The sequence below is a fragment of the Kogia breviceps genome, chromosome 3 (genome assembly GCF_026419965.1).
Source record: "Kogia breviceps isolate mKogBre1 chromosome 3, mKogBre1 haplotype 1, whole genome shotgun sequence".
Taxonomy (NCBI): domain Eukaryota; kingdom Metazoa; phylum Chordata; class Mammalia; order Artiodactyla; family Physeteridae; genus Kogia; species Kogia breviceps.
In genome coordinates this window covers 172,296,118-172,320,983 of record NC_081312.1, presented here as the reverse complement: position 1 = coordinate 172,320,983, position 24,866 = coordinate 172,296,118, and the positions used below count along the sequence as shown (strand labels likewise).

At 35.6% G+C, this 24,866-nt stretch overlaps 1 protein-coding gene across 1 annotated transcript in view; it reads left to right on the top strand.

Annotated features, from left to right (window-relative positions):
• CCDC7 (coiled-coil domain containing 7) overlaps positions 1-24,866 on the top strand; it is a 255,469-nt gene that overhangs the window by 71,530 nt on the left and 159,073 nt on the right. The window contains exons 13-15 of the mRNA XM_067030362.1: positions 2,561-2,612; positions 20,677-20,742; positions 23,025-23,246. Of these exons, the coding sequence (XP_066886463.1) occupies positions 2,561-2,612; positions 20,677-20,742; positions 23,025-23,246 (340 nt within the window). The remainder of the gene's footprint in view (positions 1-2,560; positions 2,613-20,676; positions 20,743-23,024; positions 23,247-24,866) is intronic.

The following is a 24,866-nucleotide window of genomic DNA, read 5'->3' as shown; positions in this document are numbered from 1 at the left end:
TTCTTTTATCACTTTCTAACAGGTTTCCAGGTTCAGGTCTTTTACCACCTCAGTCAGATTTATCCCTAAGTACTTTATTCTTTTTGATACAATTATGAGTGGGATTGTTTTCTTTTTTCTTTCTTTTTTTTTTGCAGTACGTGGGCCTCTCACTGTTGTGGCCTCTCCCATTGCGGAGCACAGGCTCCAGACGCACAGGCTCAGTGGCCATGGCTCACGGGCCCAGCCGCTCCGCAGCATGTGGGATCTTCCCGGACTGGGGCATGAACCTGTATCCCCTGCATCAGCAGGCGGACTCTCAACCACTGTGCCACCAGGGAAGCCCAAGGGATTGTTTTCTTAATTTCTCTTTCTGATAGTTTGTTGTTAGTGTGTGAAACCCAAGAGATTTCTGTATATTAATTTTGTATCCTGCAACTTTACTGAGTTCAGTTATTATTTCTAATAGTCTTTTTTGGTAGCATCTTTAGGATTTTCTAAATATAGTATCATGTCATGTGCAAACAGTGACAGTTTTATTTTTTTCTTTTCCAATTTGGATTCCTTTTATATCTTTGTCTTGTCTGATTGCTGTGGCTAGGACTTCAGTTTCAACATTATGTTGAATAAAGGTGATGGGCATCCTTGTCTTATTCTTGATGTTAGAGAAAATGTTTTTAGCTTTTTCTTGTAGAATATGATGTTGGCTTTGGGTTTTTCATATAGTACCTTTATTATGTTGAGGTATATTCTGTCTGTATCTACTTTGTTGAAAGTTTTTCTCATAAATGGATTTTGAACTTTGTCAGAAGCTTTTTCTGCATCTATGAAGATGATCATATGATGTTTATTCTTTGTTTTGTTCATATAGTTTATTATGTTAGTTGATTTTTTGGATGTCAAATTATCCTTGCAACCATATTTAGAATCCCACTTGATCATGATGTATGATCCTTTTAATGTATTGTTGAATTTGGTTTGCTAATATTTTGTTGAGGATTTTTGCATCTATAGTTATCAGTGATATTGATCTATAACTTTCCTTTTTTTGTGGTGTCTCTGTCTGGTTTTTATATCAGGGTGATGCTGGCCTTATAGAATGAGTTCAGAGTGTTTCCTCCTCTTTAAATTTTTTGAATAGTTAGAGAAGGGTAAGTGTTAACTCTTTCTTAATGGTTGTTAGAACTCACCTGTGAAGTGATCTGGTCATGGACTTTTGTTCATTGGGATTTTTTTGATTACTGATTCAATTTCATTTCTGGTAATCACTCTGTTCATATTCTCTATTTCTTCCTGATTCAGTCTTGGGAAATTGTACATTTCTAGGAATTTATCCATTTTTTCTAGGTTGTCCATTTATTGTGTATAATTGTACTAATCTCTTATGTATTTCTGTGGTGTCAGTTGTAATTTCTCTTTGATTTTTTATTTTGTTTATTTGGGACTGCTCTTTCTTTTTTTCTTGTTTAATCTGGATAAAGTTTTATCAGTTTTGTTTAACTTTTCAAAACCAGCTCATAGTTTCCTTGACCTCTTTTATTATTTCTTTTAGTCTTTATTTGATTTATTTTTGTTCCTATCTGTATTATTATTTTCCTTTTTACTAATTTTGGGCTTTATTTGTTCTTCTCTTTCTACTTCCTTTAGGTGTAAGGTGAGATTGTTTATTTGAGATTTTGTGTGTTTGTTTCCTGAGGTGGGGTGCCAGATCCTGCCTCATGTGGTGGTTGCTGGCCTGCTGGTGGGCAGGGCTGGGTACCCAAGGCTGGGCATCAGGGGCTGCTTGGGCTAGTGTCAGCCTGCTGGTGAGTGGGTAAGCCCCTGGTACTAATAGTCTAGAGGGAGGATTCCAAAATGGTGCTTGAGAGCACCTTGTCCTCGTGGTAGAATGAGCTCCCCAAATGGGTGCCACCAGCCTTTGTGTCCCCAAGAGGAGTCCCAGTTGCCTCCTACCTCTCCAGGAGGCCCTCCAAAATCAGCAAATGGGTCTGAACCTGGCTACTTTTAAATTACTTACCCTACGCTGGGACTCAGAGCATGTGAGATTTTGCATGTCCCAGAAGAGTGGGATCTACGTTTCCTACAGCCCTCCTGCTCTCCAATATGCAAGCCCTATTGGCCTTCACAGCCAGATGTTCTTGGGGCTCATCTTCTCATTGTTGGACCCCTGGGGTAGGGAGTCTGATGTGGAGCTCAGACCCCTCACTCCTTGGGGGAGAAAAATTACAATTGTGATTATCCTCCCATTTGTGGGTCACCTACCCAGGAATGTGGGTCTTCACTATACTGAGTCTTTGCCCCTTCTATCCATCTCATTGTGGTTACTTCTTAATATCTTTACTTGTGGATAGTCTTTTCTGGTAGTCTTCATGTCATTCTCATCAGTATTTGCTCTGTAAATAGTTGTAATTTTGGTTTCCCTGTGGGAGGAGGTAAATTCGGGGTCTTCCTACTCCATCATTTTGGGTGCACCTCTCAAAATTTCATTTCTTTAAAATGGTTTAAGTACTCATCAAGAAAGCAAAGTAGTCATGCAAATATCATAAAATATCATGATATATTTTAAAACATTTTTTTTCAGGAAGTCTATAGTGGAAGAGCTTAAAGTAAAAGAAGATATGCCTCAAGTCCAGGTAACACAGAATCTCTCTCTGTGCATCTAAATTTGATTAATAAGGCTCTAATAATTGTATGTATAGACAATATTAGTATGTATATGAATATAGGTGTGTATGTATGTGTGTTTGTATGTGTATATGTGTATTAAATTTCTTCCTAAGATACTTCTTTCTTGTCAGTTGACTTTTCTCAGCAAGTTTCAAAAACCAAATGGTAAATTTAGACACATTTACTGTCAAGGTTATGAAAATTACCATAGTTCACTCAATTATAGGCAGTATCATGGAGGAAAGAACATCATATTATGAGTCAGAGCAGACTTACTAGTTAAGTGACATTGGACAAGTCCCTTTAACCTACTTGAACTTCATAGTTTTCATCACTAAAATGGGTAAAACAATAGCTGCCCTATTTCAAGAAGGTATAAGAGATGCAAGAAGCAAATGAAAAAATTTTCAGAGATTGTAAATATAGCCCACTCTTTTTTATGTGATCCAATGAAAAGAATACAAGTAACCCTTTGTTTCATCTTGTCTTTGGTAAACTTTCTTTTGCTACAAGTTAACTTCTTAACCATCAGAGCATCATGTCACCCATTTGGTCACTCTCATCACGTGAGTGGCTGGACTTAAGTGTCCTACAAGTACGTACCTGCATGATTCAAGAATCAAATAACATAAATTTGCAAAGAAAATGAGAGTACTGCTTGAAATACTGAATATAAAATGAACAACTTTATGGTATTAGTTTTCTATTTCTGCATAACAAGTTACCTCACATTTTGCAGCTTAAAACAATTTAAATTGTCTCATAGTTTTGAATGGCTTAGCATTCTGAGCATGGCTTATCTGTGTCCTATGCTCAAGGCCTCACCATACAGCAGTCAAGGCATTGGCTAGGCTCTGCTTTTTTTGGTCACTTGGAGTCCTCTTCCAAACTTAAGTAGATGTGGCAAATTTCAGTTCTGTGTAGTTGTGGGACTGGGGCATTTAGCCATGTGGCCTTCTCCATAAAAAGTTTACATTATAGCATCTCACTTCTTTAAGGCCAGCAAAGAGTCTCTCTTTCTTGCTAAGACAGAGTCTCATGCAATATAATATGATCATGAGAGTGACACCTTATCACCTCAGCTATATAGTTGATCCTTGAAGACATGGAGGTTAGGGATGCCATCCCCTCCCTTATAATCAAAAATTTGCATACTACTATCTCTGCCTCAAAAACAAAGGAATTGATAAATGACTCACCAAAGGGCAGGAAGGCAAAACAGCTTGGATAGTCAAGACTCAAACCCTAGTTCTTTTGATTCCACATATTATGATCTCTAATCGAACACACTTTTCCCTATACTTAGTTGATATAAAGATCTGTAAAATGAAAATATAGGTACAATATTCATTGAAAAATATCCTTGTATAAGTGGACCCAGGCAGTTCAAACCCATGTTGTTCACAGGTCAAATATATAATACAGTCTAATAAGGGGATTGGCATCTCATCACTGTGCATTTTTTTTTTTTTTTTTTTTTTTTTTTTTGTGGTACGTGGGCCTGTCACTGTTGTGGCCTCTCCCGTTGCGGAGCACAGGCTCTGGACGTGCAGGCTCAGTGGCCATGGCTCACGGGCCCAGCCACATCATGGCATATGGGATCTTCCCGGACCGGGGCACGAACCCACGTCCCCTGCATCGGCAGGCGGACTCTCAACCACTGCACCGCCAGGGAAGCCCGTCATCACTGTGCAATATTCTGTTGGCTAAAAGCAAGTCACAGGTTGTATTCACACTAAAAGGAGTGGATTATACAGAGCATAACTTTAGGGATGGAGATCATGGAGGCCATTTTAGAATTCTGCCTACCATACCAGGTGATTTTATATAGAACAGCATTTTGTGTGTATTTTAAAAACATTTATTATAATTCCATTTTATTAATTAGTATTATAAGTCTTGAAACTAATGTTTTAGTTCATTTGGGCCATGTCTTAGTCCCTTCAAACTGCTTTAACAAAATACCAGAGATTGGGTAGCTTATAAACAACAGAAATTTATTTCTAGCAGTTCTGGGGGCTAGATGTTCAAAATCAGAGTACCAGCGTGATGGGGTGAGGGTCCTCTTCTGGGTTTCAGAATTCTTGTATTCTCGTATGGCAGAAGGAGAGCTTTCTCAGGCCCCTTTTATAAGGGTGTTAATCTCATTCATGAAGGCTCTGCCCTCATGACCTAATCACCTCCCAAAGGTTCTGCCTCCTAATATGATCACAGTGGGCATTAGGATTTCAACATAATGAATTTGGGAGCAGGACACAAACATTTGGACCATAGCAGGCTTCTCTAACAAAATACTTTTTAGACTGGGTAGCTTAAATAACAAACATTTATCTCTCACGGTTCTGGAGGTAGTGAAGTCCAAAGATCAAGTCACCAGCAGATTTGGTGTCCAGTGAGAACCTGATTCCTTGTTCATAGATGGCCATTTCTTGCTGTGTCTTTACATGGCAGAAATGGCAAAGGAGCTCTCTAGAATCTCTTTTATAAAGGTGCTAATTCCATTCATGAGAGTACCACCCTCATGACCTATTCATCTCCCAGTGGCTCCACCTCCAAATACCATTACATTGGGGATTAGATTTCAATATATGAATTTGGGGGGGCACAAGCATTCAATTTGTAGCAGATAGTGTCATTTAAATTTTTTTTTCTGAATTTAAAGTAAAAATTTTCTGTGTGGGTATAATTTTTTTGGAGAAGGTCTGTGGATTTAATGAGAATTTTAAAGGAATTTGAGAATTTATCTCCCTCCTCCAAAACTCCATTATGAACTATCACTGATCTAGACTGTTTTACAGAGACCAATAGAAGCTAACATGTGACTTGCTTAGTTTAGAGAACAAATTGGTACTGAAATCTGAACTGCAAACATGGCTCTCTGAATCCTGGTTAGCATTTGCAATTACAGTCAATCCTTGAACAACATGGGTTTGTACTGTGAGGGCCCACTTATACATGGATTTTTTCCAATAAATATGTACTGTAGTACTACACAATCTGTGGTTGGTTGAATCTGCAGGTGTGGAACCATGTATACAAAGGGCCAGCTGTAAATGTATATGTGGATTTTCCATTGGGTGGGTTCCTGTAACCCCCATGTTTTTCAAGAGTCCGTTATAGGGAAAATGTATTCAGTTTTGCTTCCACAGGCAGGCATGGGTGTTAGAATCAGTTGGTATTATTATGTCTGTCCAAGTAAGTATAATGTTTGTAAAATTTTTTAATAAGTCATGTAAAACTATATTTTAGTTTTTTTACATGACGTAGTTTTTTAATCAGTTGTTAATTAGGGTATGGATTGGATTTTGCAGTCAGGGAGAACAATTAGAGAGTTTTTGCAATAATTTAACTCAGTGATAAACTAGTTAATTATAAGTTAAATGTATTAAGATAGAAATGTAAATAACATTTCTTATAATTCAGATTTTACTGTTGCCAAATGGAAAGATTTAATTTTATAAATATATTAATCCCTTAAAATTAATAAATGTACTGCATTTCTAGTCAGAATTCAAAAATGATTTTTTTAAAAGGGAGAAATGATTTGAAGATTTTATGTAGAATTTACCTGTAAAATTATCTAGGAGCTTTTTAAAAATGGTAGCTTTTTGACAAGTTTCCAAATTCCTTTTGAGATTATTGGTGCATCTGTTTTTGTAGTTTATATTTTCATATAAATTTATCCATTTCTAATGATTTTTCAAATGTACTGCTTGAATTTTACATTATATGTTTTTTTTTTCTGTACCTCTATTTCTAATCTCTTTTTCCATTTACAGAAGTATTGGGGTTTTTTTTTTTCCTTTTAATCAGGTTTACCAGGGGATTATAATTTTTATATAAAAATAGGTTTGGAGTTTCACTTAGCTATTTTACTGTTTTATTTCTTGTTGCTGTTACTGTTTGTTTTCTACTCAATTACTCTAACCTTTATTGTTATTAATTTCTACTACCACTTTTTGTCTTTGGTTTATGTTTAGTTTCTTTTCAAATCTGTATGTTATATAGGTAGTTTATTTATTTTTACATTTGTTTAATTAGAGTAAACAATATTGAGGCTACACATTTTTCACTGAATACAACTTCATTTGTATTTTATAGGTGTTTGAGTTTTTCTTTGTTTCACAAAAATGTTTTTAGTTCATCTTTTCATTGTTGGTTTACCTTTTTATAGAATTAACATCAGAAAATAGTACATAGAAAGTCCAGACTTTTTGAAAGTTTTAAAAGGTATTTTTTGTGGTCAAGTACATATGTTTATTTCAGTTTTCTATTACTCTATAACAAAGTAACCAATATTTAGAGGTTTACTACACCAATAGTTAATTATTTCTCATTGATTTTTGGGTTGGCTGGGCTTATCGGGATGATTCTTCTGCTCCATGTTGTACTGGGATCACTCATGTAGCTTCATTCAGCTTTAGAATGTTTAAGATGGCTTCCTCAAATGTCTGGTGGTAAGTGGAATGGCTAAGGGCTGAATCTTTCTCTCATGTAATTGATCATCGTTTAGTAGTCAAGCCCACTTATCATTACATAGAAGTTGGACTCCAATAGGTCAAAAGAAGCTGCAAGACCCTTTAAGACCTGCATTCAGAAGCCTTAGAACATAATTTCCCCACATTTTACTGGTTAGGGGCCAGCCCAGACTCAAAGGGAGGGAAAATATATTCTACTTTTTGATGGGAGAAAAGGCATATGTAGGTAGGGGTGGTACAAATTATAGACGGTCATTTTTGGAAATAGTCTGTGATAGTCTTCCCTCTGGCTACATGTGAATATTTCTCCCACATGCAAAATGTACTCACCTCTTCCTTCTAAAATCTCATTACATTCTAGTTTTATCTTGAAGTCTAAAATCTTATCATCTATACCAGGTCTAGATATGGATGAGGCTTCTTGGCACAGCTCCTTTTGATCTGGAGATGTGTTATCTAAAATGGCAAGTGGTGCAATCACTGTGGAAAACAGTATGAAGGTTCATCATAAGACTAAAAATAGAACTGCCATATGATCCAGCAATTCCACTCCTGGGTATATGTTCAAAGGAAACAGGAATATTAATTTAAAAGATACATACACCCCAGTGTTCATAGTAGCATTATTTACAATAGCCAAAATATGGAAATAACCTAAGTGTCCATCAACATATGAATAGATATTATTGATACATATATATCAATTGTATATATATGTGGCATATATATATGTGTGTGTGTATATATATATATTTATATATTTATATATAATAGAATACTACTCAACCATTAAAAAAGAATGAAATTTTGCCATTTGCAACAACACAGATGGACCAGAAGAATATCATGCTTAGTGAAATAAGTCAGACAGGGAAGACAAACACTGTATGTTACCATATATATTGGAAATCTAAAAAATAAAATAAATAAATATAACAAAACAGAAACAGACTCACAGATATAGAGAAAAAACTAGTGTTTACCAGTGGGGAGAGGGAAACAGTGGGGGGCACCATAGAGGTAGTGGATTGAGAGTTACAAACTACTATGTACAAAATACATAAGCTACAAGGATATATTGTACAGCAGAGGAAATGTAGCAGAAAAAAATAAATAAAAAGGCAATTGTATTTTTACCACCCTCCAACACATGCCTAATATATTACTGAGAAAAGAATAAGATGACTGCAAGAGACACTATTATTCAAAAGAGGGGAAAACAGAAAGCACATGATTCAGGGCAATTCTGAAATCCAGCCAGACACTTGTCACTAGTTCTCTTGACTGTCAGGGTGGGGAATGTACCTAGATTAGGGTCTAGTTTTGCTTCCTGGGAATGATTTCCTAATTCATTGTTATAAGTAGCCCTTCATTTTATGGTATGGTACATTGAATCCACTGTCTGACTCATCATTCTTTTTCTGTAAGAAATGACCCATGTTTGTAGTGGAATAATTCTCTCAGCCTGCTTTCTGCTCATAAAAAATTAGGGATCTGGAGATTTCTTTTCATTTTGAAATGTCCCTGTCCATTGTAGTCTAGTATGATGGTGTTTCTCTTCAAAACTGTTTTCCATGTATGTTATTGTGGTGCATTCTTTTTTTAAAAATTTATTTTATTGAAGTATAGTTGATTTACAGTGTTGTGTTAATTTCTGCTGTACAACAAAGTGATTCAGTTATACATATATACACACTCATATATGTATATATATTATTTTTCATATTCTTCTCCATTATGGTTTATTACAGGGTATTGAATATAGTTCCCTGTGCTGTACAGTAGGACCTTGTTATTTATTCATTCTATATATAATAGTTTACATCTGCTAATCCCAGACTCCCATTGCATCCCTCCCCCACCACTTGGCAACCACAAGTCTTTTCTCTGTTTATAGTCTGTTTCTGTTTCGTAGATAAGTTCATTTGTGTCATATGTGTATTTTTTTACCCAAAAGTCAACATCCATTATTCTTTCTAAGATAGATCTTATTTTACTAAAGTTGTGTCAGGCTTCTGCAGGACAGTACCCTCAAGATTATAAGTTCTTTTGTCTAATTAGGAGGATTTATGAAGAATATTTAAATCTTTCTGAGATTTTAACAAAGGGTTTTATAGCACACCCTTGATTTGACTTTTACTCTGAAGCTACATTTCATTGTCAATACCATGGTTTTGATCTTTGCTGTAAAGTAATTTCTTTCTTTGAGAATTTTTTTTGAGAACTAGAAATAGTGTCCTGGACCCTCTATATATTTTCTAATTTTTGCTTTAGAATTGATCAGTTCTTTCTTTAGCTCTTCTTTCTTCTTGCAGTACCTTATTATATATCCAACCCTAATATAAGCCAAACAGTTCTTTTATCATTTTGGCTGGAAATTTCCTTAGCCACATCCACAAGTTTAGTAGGTATGTTTTTAACCTTGCAAGTTACTCCAGCCCCGAGTTTTATTAGTTGTTCTGTCACTGCATAAGAGTTCCTTCCCCCTTTTCCAGCCCCCAGTATCAGTTTTCCAACCTCACTGCCTTTTATAGCCTCCACTAACAGATTGTTTGCCATTTCTCCAGGCTTCACCTATGGGCTTCTTCCTACTTTTCTGGTATCCAACAACAGTGTCTTTACTACCCTTCAACTTCTGCTTACCTACTGGACCCAAAGCCAGTGCTAAATGTTTTTAGTTTTTGTTGTTGCATCACCTTGCTTGCAGGTGTTTCTATTACTTCATATCAAACTGCCCCCAAATTTAGTGAATTAAAACAGTAATGATTTATTATTTCTCACAATTCATGGGTTTGCTGCACTCAGCTGGGCAGTGTCTCTCATGTCATGTTGCTTAAGCTCTGTCAAGTGGCTGCATTCATGTGGGAGTTCAGCTAGAGCTAGAAATGTCCAAGATAGTTTTTCTCACATGTCTGGTGCCCTATCATTCACTAGTCTAGCCCAAGCTTCTTTTTTTTTTTTTTTTTTTTTTTTTTTTTTGTGGTACACGGGCCTCTCACTGTTGTGGCCTCTCCCGTTGCGCGGAGCACAGGCTCAGCAGCCATGGCTCCACGGGCCCAGCCGCTCCGCGGCACGCGGGATCCTCCCGGACCGGGGCACGAACCCACATCCCCTGCAGCGGCAGGTGGACTCCCAACCACTGCGCCACCAGGGTCAAGCTTCTTTATATGGTGATTGAGAACCAAGCAGGCAAAAGCAAAAACAGTTAAGCTTGTTACAGGCAGGGATTATAAACCCTTGAAGTTTTTTCAGCATATTCTGTAAGGAAGTCCTAGTGATTAGGCTAGTCTATATTCAGGGGGAGGAGTGGCATAGAGTAGGAGAAATTGCCCCCATTTATGGAAGTAATCCAACACAATATTCAATTTTTGTAAATGTTCTAATGACATAGTGTACATTTTCTATTGCTAGATATACCAGTCAACTTTTCCTTAATAACAAATTACTCCAAAACTTAGTGATTTAAAATAGCAGATACTCATTATTTCTCTTAGTGGCTGGATAGATGTTCTCTCTGGGCAGGCATGGTATGTATGGAATCCCAGCTGGGGCATCTAGGACAGAGAGGACCTCTTTTAGTCTTCTCTTCCAGGAGGCCAGCCCTGGGTAGTCTACAGAAGGATTCTCAGTAGAAAGAGAACAAAACAAAATGCAGCCACTTGACAGTCTTCCAGCCCCTGCAAGACTTTCTTGAGGCCTAAACTCAGACCTCAGATAGTGCTATTTGCATTGCATCCTATTGGCCAAAGCAAGTCACAGGCCAGCCTATTTTCAAGGGGTGAAGAAATAGATTTCACCTTTGGGAACTACTGCAGAGTATTTATGGTTATTTGTAGTCTACCACAGTGGGGTATATATTTTTTCCCTTTCTTTCTGTCCTCCTCTTATTTCCTCTCTTTACAAAATTCAATTACATCTAGGTTATTTTGATTCTCTGTACCTTTATTAGTTAGAAAATAGGCTAGACTGCTATATAAAGAGATCCCATATAATTCAATGGCTTAAACAGATAGAATATTATTTTCCTCTCATTGAAAGTTTGGGTAAGTGGTTTCAGGTGGGTATAATAGTTTGATGTTTCTGGGACCCCATCTCTTCACTTCTTGCTCTTATTTCTCATTGAAGTCTAGAAATTTTTATTACATCTTAAATTTTAAAATTTATCTCAAGGAAGTTTTATTTCCTATTTATTTTATTATTGTTTATCTTTCTTCTTTTTATCCCTCTGGAACTGATATTTGAATATTATAATTCCTAGGTCTGTTCTTTTATTTTTTCCCTTTCATTTCTCCTGAAGCAATTTGTATATGTGTGTTTGTGGGGTTTTTAAAAAAAGTATAGTTGATGTACAGTATTACGACAGTTTCAGGTGAGCTACGTGGTGATTCCACATTTACATACATTATGAAATGATCACCATGATAAGTCTATTAACCACCTGTCCCCATACGAAGTTATTACAATGTTATTTACCATATTCCTTCAGTGTATGTAACATTCCCCATGGCTAATTTATTTTCTAACTGGGGGTTTGTATCTCTTGATACCCTTCACCTATTTCACTCCCCCCAACCTGGTAATCACCCATTTGTTCTTGGTATCTGAGTCTGCTTTCATTTCATTTTGTCTGTTTGTTTTGTTTTTTAGATTATAATATAAGTGAGATCATATGGTATTTGTCTTTCTCTGTCTGACTTATTTCACTTAGCATAATACACTCTAGGTCCATCCATGTTGTTGCAAATGGCAAGATTCCATTTTTTATGGCTGAGTAATAGTCCATTGTGTATGTATATATGTGTGTGTGTTCATCTCACATTTTCTTTAACCATTCATTTGTTGATGGACACTTAGTTTGCTTTCATATCTTGGCTATTGTAAATAATGCTGTAATGAACATAGGGGTACATATATTATTTGAATTAGTGGGTTTTTTTGGCAGGGTAAATACCTAGAAGTGAAATTACTGGATCATATGGCAGTTCTATTTTTAATTTTTTTGAGGAATCTCCCTACTGTTTTCCACAGTGGCTGTACCAATTTACATTCCCACCAACAGTGTATTAGGGTTCCCTTTTCTTCACATCCTTGCCAACCCTTGTTTTATATATATATATATATATATATATATATATATATATATATATATATATATATATATATATATTTACTTATTTATTTTGGCTGCACTGTGTGGCATGTGGGATGTTAGTTCCCCGACCAGGCATTGAACCTGTGCCCCTTGCAGTGGAAGTGTGGAGTGTTAACCACTGCACTGCCAGGGATGTCCCCAACCCTTGTTATTTCTTGTCTTTTTGATGATCATCATTCTGACAGGTATAAGGGAGTATCTCACTGTGGTTTTTGTGTGTATTTTCCAGATGATTAGTGATGTTGAGCATCTTTTCATGAACTGATTGGCTATCTGTATGTCTTCTTTGGAAGAATGTCTTTTTAGGTACTCTGCCCATTTTTTTAATCGGTTGTTTGTCTTTTTGATGTTGACTTGTATGAGTTCTTTGTGTATTTTGGATATTTACCCCTTATCCGGTATATCATTTGCAAATATCTTCTCCCATTCAGTAGGTAGCCTTATTGTTTTGTTGATACCTTCACTGCACAAAAGCTTTTTAGTTTGTTGTAATTCCGTTTGTTTATTTTTGCTTTTGTTTCCCTTCCCTGAGGAGACATATACAAAAAATATGGCTAAGATCAGTTTCAAAGAGGTTACTGCCTATGTTTTCTGCTAGAAGTTTTATGGTTTCAGGTCTTACATTTATGCCTTTAATACATTTCAGGCGGGTTTTTTTGTATATGGTGTGAAAAAATAGTCCAGTTTGACTATTCCATGCAGCTGTCTAGCATTCCAAACACCAGTTATTGAAGAGGCAGTCTTTTCCTCATTGTATATTCTTGCTTCCTTTGTCATAGATTAATTACCCATATAAGTGTGGGTTTAGTTTGGGGCTCTCTGTTCGGTTCCATTGATCTATGTGTTTGTTTTTGCTGCAGTTCCATCCTGTTTTAATTGGTATAGCTTTGTAGTACAGTTTGAAATCGGGGTGTGATAACTCCAGCTTATTCTTCTTTTCTCAAGATTGTTTTGACTATTCAGGATCTTTTATGTTACCATAGAAATCTTAGAATTATTTGTTCTTATTTGTGAAAAATGCCATTGATATTTTGATAGAGATTACATTGAATCCATTGAACTCCTGGGGTGGTATGGTCATTTTAACAATATTAATTCTTCCAATCCACGAACACAGAATATTTTTCCATTTGTGGAAATTCTTTCATCATTCTTATAAATTTCAGAGTGAGTCTTTTATATTTTGGGTTAGATTTATTCCTCGGTATTATATTCTTTTTGAAGCAATTGTAATTAACATTGTTTTCTTAAGTTCTCTTTCTGATAGCTTGTTATTCTGTATACTGATTTTGTATCCTGCAACTTTAATAGATTTTTTGGTGAAGTCTTTGGGGTTTTTTATAATAGTATTACATCATTTGCAAATAATGACAATTTTACTTCTTCTTTTACAATTTGGATTACTTTATTTTTCTTGCATAATTGTTCTAGCTAGGACTTCTAACACTATGTTGGATAATGTGGTGAGTATGGGCATCCTTGTCTTGTTTCTGATCTTAGAGTAAAGGCTTTCAGCTTTTCACCATTGAGTATGATGTTATCTATATGTTTGTCATATATAGCCTTTATTACATTGAGGTACATTCTCTCTATACCCACTTTGTTGAGAGTTTTTATCAAAAATAAATGTTGAATTTTTTCAAGTGCTTTTCTGCATCTATTTAGATGATTATGTAATATTTATTCCTTGGTTTTTTTTAATGTGGTATATTACCTTGATTGATTTTTGGATGTTAAACCATCCTAGCACCTCTGTTTGGAATCCAACTGAATCATGATGTATGATCCTTTTAATGTATTGTTGAATTTCATTAGCCAATATTTTGTAGAGAAATTTTGCATCTATGTTCATCAGTGATACTGACCTATAATTTTCTTTTTTGGAGTGTTTTTGCCTGGTTTTGGTATTGGGGTAATGCTGGCTTTGTAAAGTACATTTGGAAGTGTTCCCTCCTTCTCAATTTGTTGGAGTAATTTGAGAAGGGTATGTATTAACTCTTTTAAAACATTTGGTAGAATTCACCTGTGAAACCATCACATTTGGATTTTTGTTGGGAGTTTTAGAAGTTTTATTTCAATTTCATTATTATAACTCGGTTTATTCATATTTTCTATTTCTTTCTGATTCAGTCTTGGAAGATTGTATGTTTCCAGAAATTTTTTCTAGGTTGTCTAATTTGTTGGCATATAATTGTTCATACTGTTCTCTTATGTTTATTTGTATTTCTGTGGTGTCAATTATAATTTCTCCCCTTTAATTTCTGATTTTATTTATTTGCACACACATTTTTTTCTTGATGATTCTGACAAAAGGTTTGTCTATTTTGTTTTCCTTACAAAGAACCACCTCTTAGTTTCATTGGTCTTTTATGTTTTTTTTAGCTTCTATTTCATTTATTTCTGCACTGATAATTATTATTTCCTTCCTTCTACTAACTTGCTTTGTTTGTTCTTTTCCTGGTTCCTTTAAATATTATTTGTGATTTTTCTTGTTTCTTAAAGTAAGCCTGTATTGCTGTGAATTTCCCTTTTAGAACTGCTTCTGCTGTGTCCCATAGATTTTGGAAAGTTGTTTTTCATTTTTCTTATTTCCTCTTTGATTTCTCCATTGGCGCATTGGTTGTTGAAGTAGCATGTTGTTTAGTCTCCATGTGTTTGTGTTTTTATCCAGTTTTCTTCTTGTAATTAATTTCTGGTTACATACCACTGTGGTCAGAAAAAAATGCTTGGTATGCTTTCAGTCTGCTTAATTTTATCCAGACTTGTTTTGTGGCCTAGGATGTGATCAATCCTGGAGAATGTTCCATGTGCACTTGGAAAGAGTGTATATTGTTTCTTTTGAATGGAATGTTCTGTATATATCTAGTAAGTTCATCTGATTGAATGTGTCATTTAAGGCCTGTGTTTCCTTATTGATTTTTGTCTGAATTTTCTATCCATTGATGTAAGTGGGGGTATTAAAGTCCTCTACTATTATTGTATTGCTGTTTATATCTCTATTTCTATTAATATTTGCTTTATATATGTAGGTGCTCCTATGTTGCATGCATAAAGTTTACAAGTGTTATATTCTCTCGTTGGATTGATCTCTTTTGTTACAGTCTTTTTAAAAGTCTACTTTGTCTGATATAAGTATTGCTACCCAGCTGTCTTTTTGTTTCCATTTGCATCATGTATCTTTTTCCATTCTTTCACTTCCATTTGGTAGGTTTGAGTGAGTCTCCTATAAACACATATATAATGTTTTTTTTAACCATTCAGCCACCTTATATCTTTTGAATGGAGAGTTTAGTCCTTTTACATTTAAAGTAAATTTGATATGGATGTACTTATTTCCATTTCATTAATTGTTTTCTGGCTGTTCTTTTCTTCCTTTTTATCTGTTCTCATGTGATTTGATTGTTTCCTTTAGTTTTATTTTTAGATTCTTTTCTCATTTTCTTTTGTTTATCCACTACAAGTTTTTTCTTTGAGGTTACTGTGAGGTTTTCATATAACATCCTATGTATATAACAGTCTCTTGTAAGTTGATAATAAATTATGAGTTACATTCCAAAGCTTTATATTTTTTACTACCAAGGTTTTTATATTTTTGATGACACATTTTACATATTTTTATTCTATGTACCCCTTGACTAATTATTGTATTTTAATACTTTTACTACTTTTGTCTTTTATCCTTTGTACTTGCTTTATGAGTGAACCAACCATACACTACCTTTATTATTTATTTACCTTTTCTGGTGAGATTTTTACTTTCATATTTTTTCTTACTATTAATTAGTTCCTTTTCATTTTAGTTTAGAGAAGTTCCTTTAACATTTCTTCTAAGGCTGGTTTAATGGTTATAAATTTCTTTAGCTTTTGATTGTGTGTAAGACTCTTAATCTCTCCTTCATTTCTTAATGATAACCTAGGCAGGTGGAGAATTCTTGGTTGGTTTCTTTTTTTCTTTCAGTACTTTGAATATGTCATTCCACTCCCTTTTGGCCTACAAAGTTTCTGCTGAAAAATCTTTTCATAGCCTTATGGGGTTTTCCTTGTACCTAATAAGTTGCTTTTCTCTTGCTGCTTTTAAGATTCCCTCTTTATCTTTAACTTGTACCATTTTAATTACAAAGTATAGCGGTATGTTTCTCTTTGGGTTCATGTTATTTGGAATTCTCCTTGTTTTCTGTACCTGGATGTCTGTTTTCTTCCCCAGATTAGAGAATTTTTCAGCCATTATTTCTTCAAGTAATTTTTCTGGCCTTTTCTCTCTCTTGTCTCCTTTGGGGACCCCCATAAATGCAAATGTTATTTTGTTTAATGTTGTCCAAGAGGCCCCTTAAGGTATCCTCACTTTTTAAAATTCTTTTTTCATTTTGCTGCTCTTTCTGAGTGTTTTCCATTGCTTTGTCTTCCTACTTGCTTATTTGTGCTTCTTTTTCAATCATTCTGTTGTTGAACCCATCTAGTTTGTTTTTCAGTTCATTATAACTTCCTGTTTGGTATTTTCTTGTATTTTTTGACTCTTTGTTAAAGGTCTCACTATGCTCATTCTTTCCTTTCCTGAAATTGGTGAGCTTTTTTATGATCATTACTTTAAAATCTTTTAGGTTGGTCATCTCTGATTTATTAAGGTCTTTTTCTGGGTATTCGCCTTGGTCTATGGTGTTGAACATATATTCCCCTGTCTCTTCATTTTGCCTGTCTCTCTGTTTGTCTATAGGTATTAGGGGAAGTGACTACCTCCTGCAGTCTTGAAGGAGTGGTCTTCTATAGGAGCTGTTCTGTGTGGTCTAAAAGCGCAATCTTCCCTGACCACAAGAGTCAAAGCAGTTTGTGGGCATCCCTCACACTGGACTGCATCCACCAGCTGTGATGCAACCAAGGCTGGTGCACAAGTTTGAGTCACTTGTCTGTCCTGGTTGTAGCTAGGTCTCTGTGTGGGCTAGGTAGGGCTTGAAGCCCTTGCCTGGCCAAGTTGTGGCCTGTTTACTGCATGGGCAGAGCAGGGCTCAGAACATTTACCCATCCTGGTTTTGTGGGGGGTGCTGCTTGATTAATTCTTGAAGTGTTTCTGTTATCGATGGTGTGCCATGCCCTGTCAGTGTTCCAAGGGGAGGAATCTGATTTAACACCTAGTTTCAGGTTGATTGGATGCCAGGCCCTCAGGTGGTAGCTGTTAAAGTGTGCAGATATATACTATGCTGTGTGGCCACAATTGTAATCCCTGCTAGTCTCCAGACCAGGAGATCTGGAGGTGTCCCCTGGGTGACATTTGCAAAAAGCAAAGCTCCTAATGAGTATATAAGCTTCTTTCTCAGGAGTCTTGTCAAGCTGTGGTGAGGCCAAGGGGGTACACAAGCATGATGTCTCCCTAGTTACGTTTCCTGCGAGTGTGTTCTTAGCCTCTAAAAGTGTGGTAAACCTGAAGCCTGTCCCTCAGGGTGAAGCTCCAGGCTAAGTAAATAGGCCTTTTTCACAGGAAAACTGTGGGTGGTGGCCTGCCAATAACTCTATCCATGTTACAGTCCCATGGAACTCAGGAACACCAGCCCCATGGGCCACTGGGGCTAAGTGATCAGGGGGTTTCCCTCGTGTGGATTGTGTACTCCCACTGGCTTTAGCTGGGTAGCTGGGAGTGTAGGGGGAGGTCTTGCTCTCTTGCTTCAGGAAGGCAGTGGGAAAATGACCTGACTGCATGCCCACAGGCTTTAGCAATGCAGCATTGAGAGTGCCTTGTCTGTGTGCATGCATTGGGTTTAGACCCTGACTTCTCAGTCTTGCCACCATCAGCTTAGGGGGCAGGGGAGTGTTGAGTCAGCTTTAGTCTGGGAGAGGGATAATACCATGACTACTTGCACTCACCAACCCCAGCCAGAGGGAGAGGGAGTAGAGTAGTTGCTTGCACTTACAGACTTTAGCTAGGTTGCAGGAAAATGCTGTGACCATTCATTCCTGTCCATCCTAGCCAGGGAGTGGGGGAACACTGCAGCGTCTGGAGTTCTCTGGCTTCAGTAGTGCAGTGGGGTATTGCCATGATTGGCTCACCCCTGCATCCAAGCTCTACAGCCTGTGCTAGCAGGTTAGGTGGGGAGTGCAATAATGGTGTCTGCCAGTGCTTCTGTTTCCGGGGAGTGTTTCTACTGTCCACCACCCCTCCAGCTGATGCTTTTAGATTTGTAAATGACTCCCCTTCACATATAATCGTGGCACTTTTCAGACCGCTGTTATTTCCCTGGGTCTCCAGGTGAGTGAGACCACATGTCAGCCCTTTGGGGGGAGGGGGTTCTCAGTTTTCTATAGCACTTTGGGACCACTGGATGTCAGCCCCATTGGTTTTCAAAGAAAGGCATTTCAGGGGTTCCTCTCTCTGGTGTAGATCCCAGGAGCCAGGGTACTTGATATGGGAAGCATCCCTTGCTCCTCTGGGAAAAGTGCCTGTCTGGTGAGATCCCTCTCTAAAGTGTGCTGTCATGCTGTGGGTAGGGTTTCTGGTGAGAGTGTTTCTTTGCTTCTCCTACCTGTCTTGATATAGTCCTTTTTTATTCTTTGTTGTGGAGTACTTGTTTGGCTAGTTCTAAAGTTCTTTTCAGAGGGAACTGATCTGTATGTAGATATTTGCTGATTCCATGGTAGGAGGTCAGTCCAGGCTCTTGCTGTGCCCTATCTTTAACCACCTTCCCTGTAAATTTTCTTTTAAGAGTAAGTGTCATTTTCCTGTTTCTTCAGATTCAAATAATTCTTAATTGTATCTTGGATATTGTGAATGTCATGTTGTTGAAGCTCTGGATTCTGCTATATTCTTCTTATGATTGGTACTATTTTTATTTATTTTGCTTTAATTTATTATTAACATGATTGGGTACAAAATGAAAATTTTGTATTTAGGCATTAACTTAAACACATTTCATTTCTTGTAGCTTTTGCTAGGCTGTTTAGAATCTTCCTTATGCATATATGCTTAAGGGGTCAGGGGTAGATTTCTGTAGTTTGTACAAGTGGTTTGGGGCTCCCTCTCTCTGGCTCCCTTCTTTGTGTGATTTCCCCTGACCTTTACAGTGGCTGTGGTTGCCCTGAACTCTGTACCCTGGTTTTTAAGGTCTAAAACCTCAGGTTTGTTTGTTTGTTTGAATTAGCTATTAGGGTTCTGCCTGGCTCAGAGGGTTTGCCCTCAGACTAGAAGCCAGGAAACAAGGATCTTATGTAAGACTCTTCCTTTCTTCCAAGTGTCAGCTTATCTCAAGAATCTACCTACTCTTCTTTGCTCTCTAGTGTTGATATTTGTATTTTGTTTAGAGTTTGTGGTTGTTGTGTGTAGCAGGGTTTGTCCAGTAGGAACTTGCTCTGCTATACCAGAACCAAAACCAGGGACTTTATTTTTTTTAACTTGTTATTTTATATTGGAGTATAGTTGATTAACAAAGTTGTGTTAGTTTCAGGTGTACAACAAAGTGATTCAGTTACATATACATGTATCTATTCTTCAAATTCTTTTCCCAATTAGGTTGTTACAGAATATTGAGCAGAGTTCCCTGTGCTAGTTCCTTATTGGTTATCCATTTTAAATATAGCAGTGTGTACATGTCAATCCCAAACTCCCTAACTATCCCTTCCACCCATGCTTCCCTCATAGTAACCATAAGTTTGTTCTCTAAGTCTGTGAGCCTGTTTCTGTTTTGTAAATAAGTTCATTTGTATCACTTTTTTTTTTTTTTTTTGCAAATGATGTGACAAGTGATTAGTCTCCATAATTTACAAACAGCTCATGTGGCTTAATATCATCAAAACAAACAACCCAATCAAAAAATGCACAGAAAGCCTAAATAGACATTTCTCCAAAGGAGACATACAGATGGCCAAGAGACACATGAAAAGATGTTCAACATCACTAATTATTAGAGAAATGCATCAAAACTACAATGAGATATCATCTCATACCAGTCCGAATGGCTATCATCAAAAAAAAAAAAAGGAAAGAAAGAAACTGGGAACTTTAGATATGGTTCCTCAAACTGTCTTCCATCTGATGGAGAATCCTTGAGACTTTGCATGCATAGTAGAATCTACTCTTTCTTACAAAATCAGAACTATATTTTTGTGTTAAGAGTAGAGTTGCTTCTTTTCTTAAAATTTGAAATATTTGTATTTAAATATTTCAGGCCTTGAGAAAAGGAGTAATGAAATGTTTACTGTAGTTATAATTTCGTAGATTCAAGGTCACTTTTCATATGGAAAATCAATAGGAAGCTATAGCTACAGAAGTTATCCACCATTCTGCCTGAGAAGTGTGCAGTAAATGTTTATGCTCAAATCATCATCTTGACTATGCACTTTAGAAAGGTAATAATTATGACAATAAATTAAGAAAAACAAAAACACCAATGAATACTTTCCTCCCATATTACATCCTAGAAAGTAGCACATGCTCTGAAAATCGAGAACAGAGTTCTTCGGGAACAACTGAAACAAGCTTTACAGGTAAAAAGATATCATGTTCCTTTGAAATTGTTAACAAGGAAAGAAAATATCTATAAACAACTTTTTAAATGAATAATTTTAACTTTGTAAACTAATAAGTCTGTATATTATATTATTTTGCCATTTTTAAAGTATTCTCATTTTATGCAGTGGAAATGTATTAATAAAATTTAGTGTGTATTCTTTCCAAAACAGTAAGCTAGAAAGAAAATTGATATATAAACTTAAAGCAATTTATTTCTAGATACAAACAGGGGTTTTTTTTTGAAATTAGCATAATTATTATAGGATATATTGAGATAAGAAACTGGTGATTTCACAGAAGAACAATTAAGGAGGATTTGCCCCTCCAAAAATCAATATAAAAACACAATAACTAAAGCAGTGTGGTTCTGGATTTGGTACTGAATGAAAAGTCTAGAAACAGATTCAAATGATTGTAGTAATTTTATAGTTTTAGTTATTAAAATTTTTTCATAGAAGGATAAAATAGTCACAAAAGTAAACTACTGTGAAAACATTGTTGGGTTTCTAGTTAATGTAATACACTAAAATAAGTTGCAGATTGGTTTAAGATCCAGAAGTAATAAATGAACTATTAATATATTGGAAGACACACTGAGTAACAATTACATGTCTTGGCTAGAACAAGGCTTCCTAAGCATTATACCATAAAGGAATATGTTAATATATTTGGCTATATATAAAATAAAACTTTTTATGGTTAAAAAACTCATGAGATATACAGATAAATGTAAAATCTTTATTAAATGTTTCATATCAAGATCTTTTACAAATCTACAGGAAATATGGATATTCTTCCTCTTAAATAGACAAAGGACACAAATAGGCAAGTCATAATTGAGAAACACACATGGCCAATAAATGCATACAGATATATTCATCCTTACTAGTTATCAAATAAATGCATTTTAAAATAGCAGAGGGATACATATTTTTTACCTACCATTTTGTTAAAAATATAAGGAACAGAAATAACCAATATTTGTGGATTTATGCTGCAATGAGCAGTCTTTCACATACTTCTATTGTCAGTATGGATTGATACTTTTCTGGAAGAAAATACATAACAAAAGTCTTGGAAAGACATAGTCTTTACAGTGAACCATTCCACTTCTAAAAATTTATTGTAAAAAAGAAAAAAATGTACACAGATTTTGTACAAGTATGTAGAATAGAAAAATTTTAATAGCAAATTTTTAAAAATTACCAATATGTCCACTGATAAGAAATTTGCTAAATTAATTAAGGTATATTATTAAAATGTACTTCTGATAGCTATTCTGATTTGTATGTATAATTATCATCATGAAAACATACCTTGTGACATTATTTAATGAAAAGAGCATATTATGCCTCTATGTATAGTATGATCCAGTCTAGATAAAAGTTTAAAAATACATATACATATATGCACTAGCTATAACTAGAAATACTTAAAAAGAGTATATATCAACATGTTAACAGTGAGCTTTCTGTTTGTGGTGAAACTGTGAACTTTTTTCTTTCTTTCATACAAATAACTTTTTTTAAAAAATTTATTTATTTATTTATTTATGGCTGTGTTGGGTCTTCGTTTCTGTGTGAGGGCTTCCTCTAGTTGTGGCAAGCAGGGGCCACTCTTCATTGGGGTGCATGGGCCTCTCACTGTCACGGCCTCTCTTGTTGCAGAGCACAGGCTCCAGACACGCAGGCTCAGTAGTTGTGGCTCACGGGCCCAGTTGCTCCACAGCATGGGGGATCTTCCCAGACCAGGGCTTGAACCCGTGTCCCCTGCATTGGCAGGCAGATTCTCAACCACTGAGCCACCAGGGAAGCCCCAAATAACTTTTGTTAATATTAAAAGTGACATTAAAAAATCTATTCTAGAAGAAATAAATTACCTTTCACATTTTCTTTTGTTATACATTACAGATCTTAATTATCTTGGGTACATTCTATGTGTAATGTATGCATTTTATTAACTTTCATTGTGCCTGTATTATAATTAGAGCCTTAAAAAACAGTGGCCAGTAGAACCTCTTGTGTATAAAAATAGCCCTTTAAATAGAAGAGGTTTCTTCATAGTTTTAAATTTTAATTTGGATCTGTTAAACTATGGATTATACCAGTGGTTTAATTTAGTTTCCTGTAACTCTGTAAAAATAAAATTAAGAACCAACCAGTGTGGGCATGAATATATGAAGATTCCTGAACGTTGTCATGTTGGCAGGAAAATGTCATAGAAATAATGCTTGACAAAGTTACTTTTTTAAAAACAGGAAGCTGAAAGAGCTAAGGAGCAACTTGACTATTTCCAAGATCAAGAAATGGAGTTACTTAAAAGTGAGGGAAAGACCAAGACAACAACAGAAATGGGTATTGATAAAATAAAAGTTAAAGGTGAAGATTCAAAATATATACCATTGGAGAAAGACACAAGAAAAACACTAGTGGCAGATTCAGGTGGACAAAAAGAAAATGATAAAATTAAGCATTCACAGGTAAGGAAAAAACAAAAACAGTAATAAGTGTTGTAAGAAGTTTAACCTTTTATATTATTATTTACTTCATTTGTATATTATTTAAAAAAATTTTCTATGCACTATCTTTTGCTTGGAATTTTGCCTTTTGCCTTTTGGTTATATCAGTTCATTATTATCTGGAATTTGAATCTTTAAATTAACTGTATATTGATTTTTGTGGGGTTTTGGTAATCTAGATATTTCCCTTTTTGTTCAGGACAGTTGATCCAATACAGACTTGTCAGATATAAAATAATATTTTATCTTTAAAATTTTTTGATTGAGGTATAATTGACATACATTATATTATTTTCAGGTATACAGTATGGTGATTCAGTATTTATATATATTGTAACTGGATCACCACAAGTCTAGGTAACATCTATCACTATACATAATTAAAGAACTTTTTTTCTTATAATGAGAACTTTTAACATTTACTCTGTTAGCAACTTTCAAATATGCAGTGCAGTATTATTAACTTTTGTCACTGTGCTGTATATTACATCCCCTAGACTTGTTTATTTTATGAGTGGAAGTTTGTACCTTTTGACTCCCTTCACCCATTTTGCCCCCCACCTCCAGTTCCTGTCTCTGGCAACTACCAGTCTGTTCTCTGTATCTATATGCTTAGTTTTTGTTTTATTTTGTGTTAGATTCCACATGTAAGTGAGATCATATGGTATTTGTCTTTCCCTGTCTGACATACTTGACTTAGCATAATCCTCTCAAGGTCCATCCATGTTGTCACAAATGTCAAGGTTTCATTGTTTTTCATGGCTGAATAATGTTTTACTCTGTGTGTGTGTGTGTGTGCGTGCGTGCATGCATGCATGTGTGCATGCACTTATGTATGTGTATATATATATATAATATTTTCTTTATCCGTTCATCCAACAGTGGACCCATAGGCTGTTCCCATACCTTGGCTAATGTAAATAATGCTGCAGTAAACATGGGACTACATATATCTTCTCCAGTTAGTGTTGTCATTTACTTTGGAAAAATATCCAGAAGTGGATATTTCCTAGATCATCTGGTAGTTGTATTTTTAGTTTTTCTGAGGAACCTCCATAATCTTTTCCATAGTGGCTGCACCAGTTGACATTCCCACCAACAGTGCACAAGGGTTTCCTTTTACCTATTTTCACCAACACTTTGTTATTTCTTGTCTTTATGCCAGTAGCAATTCTGACAGGTGTGAAGTGATGTCTCATTGTGGTTTGGATTTGCATTTCCCTGTTGATTAGTGATTTTGAGCATCTTTTCATGTACCTATTGATCATATGTATGTCTTCTTTGGAAAAATGTCTATTCAGATCATCTCATTTTTTACTCAGATTGAAACTATTTTTTTTTTGCAATTGAGTTTTATGAGTTCTTCATGTATTTTGGATATTAACTCTTTATTAGATATATGATTTTCAAATATTTTCTCCCATTTAGTAGGTTGCCATTTCATTATGTTGATGGCTTCCTTTGCTCTGCAGAAGCTTTTTAGTTTGATGTAGTTCCACTTGTTTATTTTTGCTTTTGATGCCTTGCTTTTGGTGTCAAACCCCCCAAATTCAATAAGACCTATGTCAAGGAACTTATTGT